Genomic DNA, 14231 nt, shown 5'->3' on the forward strand with positions numbered 1-14231 from the left:
TGCCCTCAGGCTTCAAGGCACCACCAAAGCCAACAGTCGACCACTCGTTCGAATAGCTTACATAGCCCATTCATCACAGAGATTAGCCATAGTTACTTAAAGTATGTGGTTTTCTCCCAGTTTCAGGTCAGGAATAGTAATACCTTCCTGCCATTGAGAAGGAAATACTCCCTCCCACCAAATGTGGTATGTTTCATGCTGTTGGCATGAAGATGTTTGAGCATTTGGTTGTGAATTTTGTCGGGTCCAGGGGACGTATATAGACACACTGCCAAAGTGCTGCAAAGCTCCCATTCACTAAGAGGGACATTGTATGATAGACAGATGTGTGCACGGAAAGATAGCAGGTAGCACTCAATAAGGTGTTTCCAGCTCAGGAAACAAGGATGGTAATAACTGAAAGCAGACACTTCAGCAAAGTGTGCCACAAAACTTTCAGCAAGAATCATGGGATAAGTGCAGATGTTACCAATGACAAGGATTGCAAGAACTGCCTTGACTGTTGGATGGCTGCAAATGCAGCAGAGTTTAGTCCATACTTGGGACAGGGGGTGTGGGTCTGTGTGGTTGAGACACATTGCTCCCAACAGTTCTGCTTCCATTTCTTTATTAAAAACTGTGCTTTTGCATGGAGTACCTTGAATGCCATTAAATTATCCATAGAGGGATGACACTTGTGCCATCAAAGTGCTCTGTGGCATTCCCTGATGGCTGTGGCTACATCTTCAGACCATCACGGCACCGGCAGTCGTAGGGATGAGCCAGAGGAGTAGGGTATCATTGCTGTTGCAGCATGAGTAGGATGCAATAGTGGCTGCAGAGGAGAAAGCCTGCCAATCAGCTTTCCGAAGCGACCAAGGTGAAGCATGTTCTAGATGTCTGCGAATGGATAGGCATAGAACAATAGGGAAATGGTCGCTGTCACCAAGATCGTCATGGACACCCAACTGTATCAGGGGTAAGATACTCGAGTTGCAAACTGTGAGATCAATAGCTGAAAATGTTCCATGGACCCCACTGAATATAGGTTGCAGCTCCAGTGTTGAGTAGGCAGAGGTCCAATTCTGAAAGGAGATGTTCTAGTACTCAGCCTCTGTGAGACATTGTGTCACCACCCCATAGAGGATTATGGGCATTAAAGTTCCCCAATAAGAGAAAGGGGGCAGGGAGCTGCCACTAGCTCAAACAGCTCATGATCACAGAAAGGTCCATATGGGGCTAAACAAACATTACATATTTTCATCCGAACTGACAGGTAGACACCAACAGCCACAGCCTCTAGTGCAATGGTAAGGGGCACCTGCTCACTGAAAATATGGAACATGTTAGAGTACAGACTCCACAGGATGCTTTTTCGACAATAATGCAACTGGTGTAGTGGGGTTGGTAGTTTTTCAGAGCAGGGAGGAGTGTCACCATAAACAGTGTTTCCTGAAGCACTATGCAAATTACTGAGTAAGTAGAAATTAAATGACCAAGTTTGGTCGTATGGCGATAGTAGCCATTATAGATTCTTTGGAGGCACATTGGAGTCAGGTCTGAGAAAGTGGCAAATGGAAAATATGGATGAGATTACTTCGCTACCAGGTCATGGTACACCTGATTGCATGATCCCTTGTGCACAGGCTCGACCACTGCAGGGTTGGGGAGCAGAACATTTGAAGCCTTAAAGTAGCTTATCATTATATCCTTCCGACAAGTGCAGTAGCAGCAACACACTTAACTGGTATGCGGTTCTTCTTGTCTCCAGTTTGTCGACGGACCTTTTGTTTTCTGTGGTTGCACACTTAATTTTAGTATTGACATTAACGATACTTTCGATCATGGTAATGGTTGGCTCACTGTAGCCATTGTACATGGAGGTACGGGAGTACCTAGTGTTCCTGGACTTGAAAGTTTTGTTGATAGAGACATTATTGCCTATCGTACCTACCATATGGCAGAACTTGCTAATAAGGACTTTGGTAAATCTACTTATGTGTCTCCTTCTGCATTGTCTTTGTATACTCGTAATAAGAGAAAAATATCTGTTAATGAGTCTGTATTTATTTGGGTTAAAGGTAACGGAGTATGTGAGTATGTAAAGTTTGTTGGTGACTGTACTTTGTATTTTCAGATACTGGGCGCACATAACAATGACGAATGCAACTCGTCAATGTTTATTCTCCTTGGAGCCTTTGTGCAATGATAAGTTTATTGTGATGCTGTAGGCAGAGGTGGGATTCATTTGGAAGGACTATGTGGTGCTACTTGAGCCAGTGTTGTCAATGGGTGCAACACAGTCAGTTTGTCTCTCTCTTCTGCCACATCACGAGAAGCCGCAACAAAGGCGATCATGTTGACAGTCCACAGTGGCAATGTCACACTGTCTGTCTGGATACTTGCAAAGAAGCTAAATCTCTGACTAAAGGCATGTGATGCGGATGTACGATCCTGCAAGGCCAAGAGAAATGTCTGTCCTCTGAAACAGTAGACACTAGTGCTAGTAGCTCAGATGCTACACAGTGTGAAGTATGGCCTTTCTGGACCCAATGATTCCAGATTCATATGACAATTGTGGTATCCCAACAAATGCGAGCACCAGTATTGTGGAATTGTAAATCACTGTCTTGACAGGTCATGGTCATGCTGCTGTCTCTTTTCAATGTGCTGGTTGACATTTCTCTCTCTTAGACAGTGCATAACACAATCATCTCACAAATTACCAAATTCAAAGGTGATTTCTGAGTGAAAAACCTGCAGTATAATATTTCCTCATATTTAAAATGTCTATGGCATTACTCCTGCCTACTTGGTGCAGTATTGTTGTCAACAAAAAAAGGTGGCATAAAATACTGATGTTCTGAGAAGAGTTACAATGAAGTACAGAATAAAGGAAAAATGATTTCAACAGAAGTAAAGCTAGTACGACAGATGTACCAAATCAGAGTAAATGCAGGTTAAAAAATGGTGTAGGGCAGGGTTGAAGCTTACTGGCACTGTTGTTTAATGTCTGAGGTACAATGAAAGAATTAAAACAAAAACTCATAATCAGAATGCAAATGGTAAAATTTATGCCTAAAGTATGTCACAGAAGAACTGTTGAATGTCATATACAAGCTACTTAGCAGGAACATGGCATAGTAACAAGGAAAGGATATATACTAAAAACAAATGCAGAGTATTGGAAAATGGATAACTATCTGCTATACACGACAGCTGTCAGCCTCTTCTCAAATTTATGTGTACTCCCATACTGTGAACACTACAGGTTGTCTTTAGCTACCCCCCTTTTTAGATGTAACCTACCAGCTCCACCAAGTGACATTTTCATAATCACAAACATGCAAGTGTTACTTAAACATACTAGCAGATACTACGGTAAACTCGCACTCCTCACACTCTACTTACTTTGACAAACTTCTCTTTCAATGTGTTACGAATGAGATAATGGTTGTAACACTGAATTCACAACCCACAAAATCTCCATTTATCTACACACAAATTATTTGTACTGTTTCAATCACATGCAAAATTATAAACGGCCTAAAACTATCAACTGTTATATGCCTCTTATGATCAGACATTCGTCAGCTAGTTCTTCTGTCACTCATGATGAACCCCGATAAATCTTCGGTTATTGATCTACTTAAAAAGTAATTTTGTCCCAAGACAAACAACTGTTTATCAGTTTCTCAAAGAGGTCTTCCACAGTAAAAGTCTGCAAAAATACTGTAAGTTAAAATTTCTTACCTCTCAAACAACATTTTTTACTGTTGTAGCTACAGAAAGGAAGTCCACCCATTCAAATAATTTTTTTCTGACTATAATTTTATATTTGCTACACTTCACAAACTGCAGTTATTGATTTCCAATGTGGCTCTAATTACCTGCTGAGTCTCGGACGTGACTTTGCATTATCATCTGGTGTTGTTGCAGTAGATGTACTTGATGTACTCCCATAATCTTTGACTGGTGCTCCACTTTCATCCAGAAGTGTAAGCTGCGACTGCCGCACAAACATGCCATGGTTGTCCTTGCACTAAAATTAACAGTTGAAACAGTTAGTCTTTAAGGAAACTTTTCAGTAATCTATTTATACAAATGATATTTTTTTAAACTGCAGCATACATTAACTAAAATCTTTAGCAACAGTATTTTGGAATGAAAATCAACAACTAGAACGACAGTGTTACATGCAAGAGGACATATTTAATTTTTTTTTTATCCATAATAGATCAATGAAGATTAAGATATTAAATATCAGTTTTAGACTATACCTGCGTATACTGCAAATGAAAAGCTATCACATTTACAGAGAGACAGCACTGTTAGAAAGTACCCTATATTTCAATGAGTATCATACACATAATCTTTCGGGGAAGTTAAACACAGGGTAAAATAGGCTCATGTGTAAGTAATATATATGAGCCTCAATCACTTGATATCCACTGCAGGAAAATGGCCTCCTCTAGAGTTTTCCATGTCGCTGGCTATACATATAATGCTGCAGCTATTTGTTGCAAATGTTGTCTACCCATCTTCTATTAGCCCACTGCCAATTTGAGGTTCCTTCTGCAATACACAGAAAATTTCAAAAAATTGACTCATATGATGATCATTTTAAAAAGGCTGGCATCATAGTGTTGCCTTTTAAATTCTACAGATGCACACTGATCATTTTTCACATTCAGTCATCACACGGCATTACCTATTACTGGGGGGAGAAAGTGACATACATTTGATTCAAGTGGGTGTCATTTCACAACATGTTCACAATGTGTACACCATGTACTTGAGGAATGTTTATGTTCACACAAAAAGGAAGGAAGGTCACATTTCAATGATCTAAAGATCACTGTAATCAGAAAGTAGAGAGAGCACTAGCTCAATTAAACAATTATGGGAAGGAGAATGGTTTTGCTGAAAGAGCTAACTTAGCATTTACCTTAAATAATGCAGTCCCTGTCATAGCTGTTTTACAACCTGGGAAAGGAACAGATGACCCTAACAGCTACAGATCAACTATTACTATGTCATCCTCATAAAACTCTCAGGAGGTTCAAACAAGCAATGGAGTCTCTTCTGGTCCCACAACAACCTGGCTTAAGAACAGGCAAATGTTGCACATTGCAGTCACTAACACTAACAACAAACTGAGGATGGATTCAAGGAAAGAAAGATCAGGGGGCTGTGTTCATAGATTTATCAGCTTCTTATGACAGTCAACCATGAACTGCTATTACGGAAAGTGTACACAATAAATAAAGGGAAATACGGAAGCGCCCGATCCCGCCCGTCTGCTTTGACCCATGACGTCACAAATATGGCGGAAACAAAAACAAACACACACACTTTCCACAAGAAGCCTAATGACACTAACGGGACAAGCGCGGGAAATGGGGTGTTTTGGGTGGGGAGGGCAAACTAAATATAAACAAATTTAGATGCCTTGCGTAGCTACAACGTGTAAATGAAGACAGCTATGCATGAATACCCACCCACCTCCCCAGGGGTCGTAACCCCTGCAACCCATAGAAGATAAAGATGCTTCAGTAGCTGATTAGTGTTTTTTGTCTTTTTTTAAAAAAAAAAAAAAATCTCACGGGATAGAACGAACAGATCAGAAAGATAAATATAATAAACTAAAACAGAAATTGGAGGAAACAGATAATTAAAATAAGTAATAAGTGTTTTTAAATTAAAAAAAAAAAAATCTCACGAGATAGAACGAACAGATCAGAAAAGTAAATAAAATAAGATAAAACAGAACTGGAGACAGCCACACTCAAACCAAACTCCGCGCCGTCATGATGTCACACACAACACCCTTACGTCACGGGTCAAAGCCGACGCGTGGGATTGGACGCTTCTGTCGACCCAAATAAAGATTATGGCAAGTCATAAATGATTAGAAATCTCGTCAAAAACAGAAGATCTTTTGTCAGTTTTTAAGGACAAGGAATCTGGCGCAGAACACATAACAATGACTTACTGCACAGTAGCATGCAGGTTCCATTGCTTTTCAATATCTATAAAAATGACTCACTGTTCCCAGAAAGCACTTGGATGTCATATTAGATACCGTACTCACTCACAGGAAACACTGAATGAACTAAGCACAAAATAACTGTTAGAAACAACAGAGTACACAACCCAGAACAGTAATGACTACAGCTTTAACCTTGTGCTACTCAGCTACAGAGCACACATCTGGAGTGTGGAAGAACTCCAGCCATGCCAAACAAGTGGACATACCACACGAACCATGCAGCATCATAGCAGGTTGTCTGAGACCAACATCAACTGAAAAGCTGTACTGCCGAACCCATGTCACACTCTCTTTATATCAGATGCAAAGTTGCACTCAGGAAGGAAAAACTAAATTAATGACATCTACAGCACAGCCCCATTTTGGATACCAACCACCCAGCTACTGATAATTAAAAATCAAGTAGTGGTTTCCTGTACACAACAGAAAACCACACTAATACACCTCAACAAAGCAGAGCACAATACAATAAGTCCATAGGCAGGCTATATTCTGGAGTTGTGAATACATGCTACCATCAGCCAAAGCAAAACCAGTACTGAGAGATTGTGGACTAGAGCTGACTACTATTCATCTTATGCAGAATGGGCTACATGCACAGTCCTGGTCATGAAGGAAACCCCCAAATGCACTACATGTGGAGAGCTTTTGGTCTAAAATTGCTCAGCCCTATAATATTACATGTTACTTGTATGTTTACACACAGTTTTCAGCTTTGCAAGTTTTATCTTTACAGCTTTCATCCATTGTTTATTGTTATATGGGATATTTAATAATTTTTTTTTCCTTCAGAAAGAAGTTGGACATAACTTACATCCATTTAGATCTTGATAAGATTTTCAAGTAACGCAAAGATTGCCAAATTGCTTTAAATGTTTAACAATGTACATGTGAGCACTTCATAAAATGCAAATGAGCAGTATCCTATGACTACAACTTCAATGACTCAGTCAGAACCAGTTACTCTGACAAACACATGGGCAGAAAAAATTGTAGAAATATGAAATGGAATGATCACATCATCAGTCATAGGTTAAGCATGATCAGGCATGTAGTACACATACCAAATAGTAGTAACAACAGATACTGAACAGCCACAAAGGTCTCGCAAATGGTTACAGATTAGGTAAAAAATACAGCCTTATGATAAAAACTTAACACTAAACCCTTAGCAGTTAACATGGTAAGTTTGCAGATTACCTAACTGACTGTATTGTTGGCATGCAATAACACAAAACGTGGAAAAGCAGTGAACTGTATGTGATGTATCTTTAATACCATACTAATGCAAAAGACGTGTATTACGGGAGAGCATTCACTTTAGAAGTGACTCTTGACACCTTTGCTGTCCCCCCCCCCCTCCCCCCATGTACCTCGAAAAGAGTATAGTTAACTGATTATACAAATTTCTACTTTAATGAGCAGTAATTATGAATATGGGTAACTCTTCATGCATAGCCTAACTGCCTGGTTAGACCACTTAGCCCTAGTATATTCAAGAGGGGGTGATGGATGTTACATTGCTTCTAAACCATCATAAGATTTATTATTCTACTTACTGTAATCTTAAATTTTACGAGGTTTTCGTAATCTAAGGTGAAATACACTGTAGTAATCCTATATGTACTGACAGCCAACACAATGACATCTCCAACTATTAACAGGTTTTGGAATGTTTCGTAGCTAGCTGGTCAAAGCTGTTTGTTTCTTGGACGGCTGAGAGCTACAAGCACACGAACATTTCATCAGTCACATCATGAATCATGCTAGTTTGTATTAAGTAAAGTGTGAAGCAGTCTTTTTTTTTTTTTTTTTTTTTTTTGTCACCCTATTGTACTTTGGCCTACTAACGTCCTTATGCATAAACCCAAGAACACAAATGTGGAGTAAGGTTGTGTCACACACTTCTGTATCACAGAACAGTGGACCTCAAACCTACAGTAACAGCTCATTGTTGCACGACGTTCTGTAAAACTAGAATTCAACACAATTCATACAATAACACCAACTGACGGAGGGCCACAAATCAAACTTTCGGAAGCATTCATAAAAAAAACTTACTCTGGTGCAAATTTGAAAAAGGAATAGGCTGCAGAAAGTCAGTCACCTGGAAATACGTTCTGCCTTGCACAGTACCATTGTTCTTTCCTTTGGGTTCATCCAGTATTACACCAATCCACTTTCCACTAGAAAAAAGGGTTGTTCCGACGTATGCAACCACACCTTTCACATCTTTACCCGTTACCTCCACACGCTGCCCTTCCTTTAGAGGTCTTTCTGTCATTGCTGCAAATAAGACGGACCGCTTTTATTTTCGTTTGCTTACGACCTAAAATTATTTTGGAAAAATAATTTACACTGCACATGGTGGTTATTTGCTCCATTTGAAGGTAGGTAAGTTTATTAGCAAAAATGTTAAAAACTATCAATGCAGTCGACCGGTAACCATAAATATGTTTACTACAGTTGATTGTACCTGCTTAGTTTTTGGAAAATGGAAAGAAATATTTAATTCTTAAAATAAATTACAGTTTTTCTCATCGAATAATGAGTTTAATCATTGAATAAAAAAATCAATTCCTCTATGTTTCCGAGCTTGACGTAAGCCCCTGTCATTTCCCAAACAACACTGACAGCGAAGTTCAGTACCACAGAAATACCACACTACCGCTACTGGGCCAATTATTTTATCACACTGATATTAATTTTTAAGAAAATTTACCATTTTCTAAACTGTTGAAAAACGATAACTGAGGAAGTTTCGAAGCTCTGGGTGTTAGGTACATGTTTATAATTCATATGACGCGTTACAAGCACTGTCCCAATGATAACTGCTAATAAGCACCTGTCACAGCCCGCCGGCAAAAGCAGACTGCGGAGAAGTTGTCATTTGTCAACGAATGAAATAACCAACGGTACTAAATCTATGGTTTCTGTTGCTTTTCGTAATGCATTACATCCTAGGGAAAGGCTGGCGAGTTCTTCACTTGTATTTTCTTTAGGAGGTCTGCATCAAAAGATAGCTATATTTTCGCTTTCATTGAATTAAATTCCACCCTGCAATTTCTCATGCAGCTCAAATTCATTTTCTTCGTTATAACATTTGCTTCTACTTCCCTACACTGATATGTGTGCTACAGCTCTGTAGTACTCAGTCCTTTGCGTAAAAGAAGTAGATACTGAATTAAGATGAAATTTTTACGTCTAAAAACCTTGTAATGTCATCAATAAAAACGACAAACTGCAGGGACGTATTCCTGACAGGAAAAGGAGGAGAGAAGATCCTATGAACTTGTGTCTAGAAATGTACGGTATCATTGCCAAGGTAGATGACGCTGACGAATGACAGTTCCTCTGACTATCTGCCGTGTATTCATTGTGTGTTGGAGGGTGTATGACTGACGCAACGAACCGTAAACAGCAGAATGGTGCGGTATTCATATCGGGAACAAGCCGAGATGATGTTTGTATACGACCAAGCGGATGCAGACAGTCGAGAGGCAGCACGGTTATATCAAAACAAGTACCCTCACATACACCCACTACCTCACACAACATTTCAAGCCCTTTTTGGGCGTTTGTGTGATCGTGGGTCATTTTAAGTCGGACGAACGTGCAAGGAGGCGGCAGACTGTGCGAACATCAGATTTGGAGGACCAGGTTCTACAGGATATTGAGATGACCCTAGTACAAGCTCCATATCTGGTGTACACACAGTCCGCCGCTTCCCTGCATCCGTCTGACCTTTCAGACCTGAAATGATCACACAATCGCCCAAAAAAGCTTGAAATATTATGTGATGTGGTTGGTGTCTGTGAGGGTACTTGTTTTGCTAGGGCCAAACTGTTCCTCGACCATTCCCATCGGCTTGGCCATACACAAACACCTTCTCAGTTTGTTCCAGGCATGAATAACGGACTATTCTGCTGCTTACAGTATGCTGCACCAATCACTCAGCACACAAGGAAAACACGGCAAGTGGTCAGAGTAACGGTGATTCTGTTGGGGATATGTGAACAAACATTTTCCAGCTTGCATAGTGGCACACAAGATATGATGTGCAGAGTGCATTAGACGCTATGGAATATACATGTTCCGTGTTTGTTGATGGGGCAACGTAATATAATTTGGTAGTCAAATGTATTAATATGTGTTGTGCGAATAAAGCATAAGTTTATTTTGTCCCTTAAATAGTAGTTACCTGCCATTTAGCTGCGTTAATCTGCATAAACTACAACAGGTTATGGGCCCAGGTACTGTATTAAAGCCAAATAATAAGTTTTAAGGTGACGTGTATTTTCGCAAAAGGCATGCGGAAGTTCGTATAAACTTGGATTGTTTACTCTATACGAAGAAGAAAATAACTGTAAAATGAGTACAACACAGAGCGGCTTGTAGGGCGCGAAAATTACGCGACCTGGAAATTTGCCGTTGAGACGTATTTGCACTTGGATGACTTATGGGACATCGTAAACGGTAAATTGACACCTACAGAATCAAGTTTTGTTACTAAGGATCGGAAGGTGAAATCAAAACTAATTCTTTTGATTGATCCAGTGAATTATGTTCACATATAAAAGGCTACGTCAGCGAAGGAGGTATGGGACAAACTGAAAAACGCATTTGAAGATGGTGGTTTAACCAGAAAAGTAGGATTACTTCATGTGCTGCTAACCACAAGATTGAATAAGTGTAATAGCGTGGATGAATATGTGAATAAAATAATTTCCACCTCCAATTGTCTGAGGAATATTGGTTTTGAAATTGCAGATGAATGGATTGGAACTTTATTGTTAGCTGGACTAGCAGAGAAATATTCGCGAATGATTATGGGTTTGGAATGTTCGGGAATATCCATTACAGTGGATAGTGTTAAGATAAAGATTCTACAGGACGTGAGGAATGAATCAGATTCTAATGCTTCAGAAAAAGAAACAGCGTCGGCTTTATACTCCAAGTACAAGAAGAAGAAGCCAATAAGATGTTTCAGATGCCAGAAAATAGGACATATTATTTCAAAGTGTAACGAAAAGTTAAATATAAAAGAAAGAAGCATGTTAATTGTAGTAGTCCTGAGAGAAAGGCTACCGATAAAGGTAAGGCATTTTCTGTTTTTTACTCTTTTAATGAAGCGAGTGACGATCATACAGAATGGTTCCTCGATTCAGGAGCATATGTGCACATTACCAAAGCTCTGTTAGGTTTGTATGATGTTCAATCAAGGACTGATATTGGAATTTCTACAGTTGATGGATCTAAGTCAAGGTGTGAACTCGCAGGAAAAGTTGATCTTAATTTGCTTGTGAATGGGGAAAAGGAAATTGTTACTGCTTATGATGTACATTGTGTAAAGAATATTGCAAGTAATTTGTCGTCAGTAGGCGAAATAGTAAAGAAGGGTAATAAAGTTATCTTCGATATAGAGCGAGTCAAAGTGATAGACTCTTGTGATGATATTGTAGCTACTGCAAGTAATGTAAGAGGTATCTACAAAGTGAATACAGTTCAAAATACTGCTGAAACAGGAAATCACTCTGTTTATGCTGCAAAAGGTTTCTTGTGGCATAGGAGACTTGGACATTTGAATAGGAAAAGTATGACTTTACTGAAGAATATGGCAACTGGGATGGAAAATTATGGAATGAATAATGTTCAGTGTGAGGTGTGTTTGCAAGGGAAGCAAGCTAGATTGTCATTTACATCGAGTTAGGCAGATCTACTGAAGTCTTGCAACTCATACATCCAGATCTCTGTGGACCTATGGAGAATGAATCCTTTGGAGGTAGCTTCTATTTCCGGACATTCATAGATGACTTTTCTAGATACATGCATTTTTATTTTATGAGCAGTAGGAATCAAGTGAATGATGTATTTGTTGTTTATTGCAAAATGGTCGAAAGACAGACTGGGAAGAAAATTGAAATTATTAGATCAGACAATGGATCAGAATATGTAAACAGACGGTTTAAGGAACAGTTGAATGGAATGGGTATTAGGCATCAGACTACCATTCGCTACAGTCCTTCTCAAGATGGAGTTGCAGAACAAGCCAACAGAACCATTGTAGAAAAGACAAGAAGTATGTTAAGCGATGTTGAACTACGTAAGTGTTTTTGGACAGAGGCTGTGTCAACAGCAGTGTATTTAATTAACAGATCACCTACCAAAGCTGTGAGACACAAGACTTCTTATGAAGTATGGAATGGGAAGAAACCAGATCTAAAGCACTTAAAAGTCTTTGGATGTGAAGCCATGGTTCAGAGTCTAAAGCCATTAAGAGGAAAGAGGGATGCAAAATCTCAAAAATATATTTTTGTTGGCTACTGTGAGGATTCAAAAGGCTACAGATTTTATAAACCTGTGAATAAGAAGGTAATAAGTAGTAGAGATGTAGTATTTTTGGAGGATTATAGAAATAAAATAAATGAAAGTAGTCAAAATGATACAGTAATGCAACCAAGCATAATGTGTGATAGTGCCGAAACAGAGATGGAAACTGAAACAGAAGAAGATGAGAATAAAGAGGAAGCTGATGTCCTACGCAAGAATCAAATTGAGGAAGAAGATTCAACAGAGGAAGTCAGTTTAAGGTGGTCTTCACGTATAGCAAAACCAAAAGAATATCCAGATTATGAAATGTGTGCTGCCCAAACAATCAGAAATGAACCAGTCACAGTTGATGAAGCTTTAGCAAGTTCAAATGCTCAAGACTGGAAAAAGGCTATTGAAAAGGAGCTGCTATCTTTTGTGGATAATGATTCATATGAATGGGTTGATGTGCCTGAAAATAAAAACCCACTAAGAGCAAGATGGGTGTTTAGTATTAAAAATCCTGAGAGTGCAATACCAAAATTCAAAGTGAGATTGGTAGTTAAAGGATATTCCCAGAAAGAAGGAATAGATTACAATGAAACTTTCTCACCAGTGGTGAAGTATTCATCATTAAGATACTTCTAGCTCTGGCAGTAAAGGAAAACTTATTAATTCATAAAATGGATGTGAAAACAGCCTACCTGGATGGAAGACTGGAAGATGAAATATATGTGATTCCACCAGATGAAGTTCAGTGACCTTATCAAGGGAAAGGAGAATTTGGCATTTGAAGAAATGCATATATGGATTAAAGCAAAGTGGCCATTGCTGGAATAAATGTTTGCATAAAAGTCTGATAAAACTAGGCATGTTACAGTCAAAGGCAGATCCCAGTACATATCATAAAAGAAGTAATGAAGAAATTGCAGTCATGGCCATATGGACAGACTTTTTTTTTATTTCAACCAATAGTGAAAGCCAGATGGCCTTTTTAAAGAACAGCTACGGTCAGAGTTTAGTATGCATGATTTAGGGGAAATTAATCAGTACTTATGCATGAAGATTCTAAGAAGTGCCAACAGAGAAAAATTATGGATTGATCAATCTCTGTACACAAGGAAGTTATTAGAAAAGTTCAATATGGAAAACTGTAAACCTATTTCTTCTCCTATGGAAAAAAAATGCAAAACTGCTAATAACTGATGATGACAAGAAATGTAAGGAAAGTGTAACCTATTTGGAAGCTGTAGGAAGTGTACTGTACTTAGCACAGACTTCCAGACCAAGTACTGCATTTGCCACAAATGCAGTAAGCAAGTTTTGCAGTAATCCAAGAGAAAAGCACTGGGTGGCAGTCAAGAGAATATTCAGATATTTAAATGGAACTGCTGATTATAAGTTAAAATATTCTAAAACTGAAAATGTAAATTTGGAAGGATACAGTGATGCAGACTGGGGAAATGAGTTGGAAAGCAGACACACCATCACTGGAAGTTGTTTTAGACTAATGGGAGGATTGATATCATGGTCTTGTAAGAGACAAAGAACTGTTGCTTTGAGTACTGTAGAAGCTGAGTATATGGCCTTGTTCTCCACTATCCAAGAAGCTCTTTGGATCCATACACTGATGAGTGAAATAGAATCTCCTCCAACATTAAAGCCAACTGTGATATTTTGTGACAATATGGGAGCTATTAAACTTACAAAAAATAATGTGACTAGTGTAAGAGCTAAACATATTGAAATAAGGCATTACTTAATAAGATATCATGTGGAACAGGGTAATATAATCCTCAGTTATCTATGCATGGAAGAAATGTTATCTGATCTGCTAACCAACCCTCTCAGTAAGGATAAATTTCAGAAGCTGGTGAAACATTATGGTTTA

The 14231-nt window shown here is 38.8% G+C and overlaps 1 protein-coding gene across 2 annotated transcripts in view; it reads right to left on the reverse strand.

Annotated features, from left to right (window-relative positions):
* LOC126253428 (dynactin subunit 1) overlaps window positions 1–8837 on the reverse strand; it is a 146647-nt gene extending 137810 nt beyond the window's left edge. Inside the window, exons 1-3 of one of the 2 annotated variants that reach the window (XM_049954760.1) lie at window positions 8754–8837; window positions 8139–8317; window positions 3870–4021 (exon numbers count right to left, since the gene is read on the reverse strand). In XM_049954760.1, the coding sequence (XP_049810717.1) occupies window positions 3870–4021; window positions 8139–8317; window positions 8754–8817 (395 nt within the window). In that variant the 5' untranslated portion in view covers window positions 8818–8837. Of the gene's footprint in view, window positions 1–3869; window positions 4022–8138; window positions 8318–8507; window positions 8660–8753 lie in introns of those variants that run through there. The other variant, XM_049954761.1, reaches the window with a different exon arrangement.
* Window positions 8838–14231: the final 5394 nt, after the last annotated feature.

The sequence above is a fragment of the Schistocerca nitens genome, chromosome 4 (genome assembly GCF_023898315.1).
Source record: "Schistocerca nitens isolate TAMUIC-IGC-003100 chromosome 4, iqSchNite1.1, whole genome shotgun sequence".
Taxonomy (NCBI): domain Eukaryota; kingdom Metazoa; phylum Arthropoda; class Insecta; order Orthoptera; family Acrididae; genus Schistocerca; species Schistocerca nitens.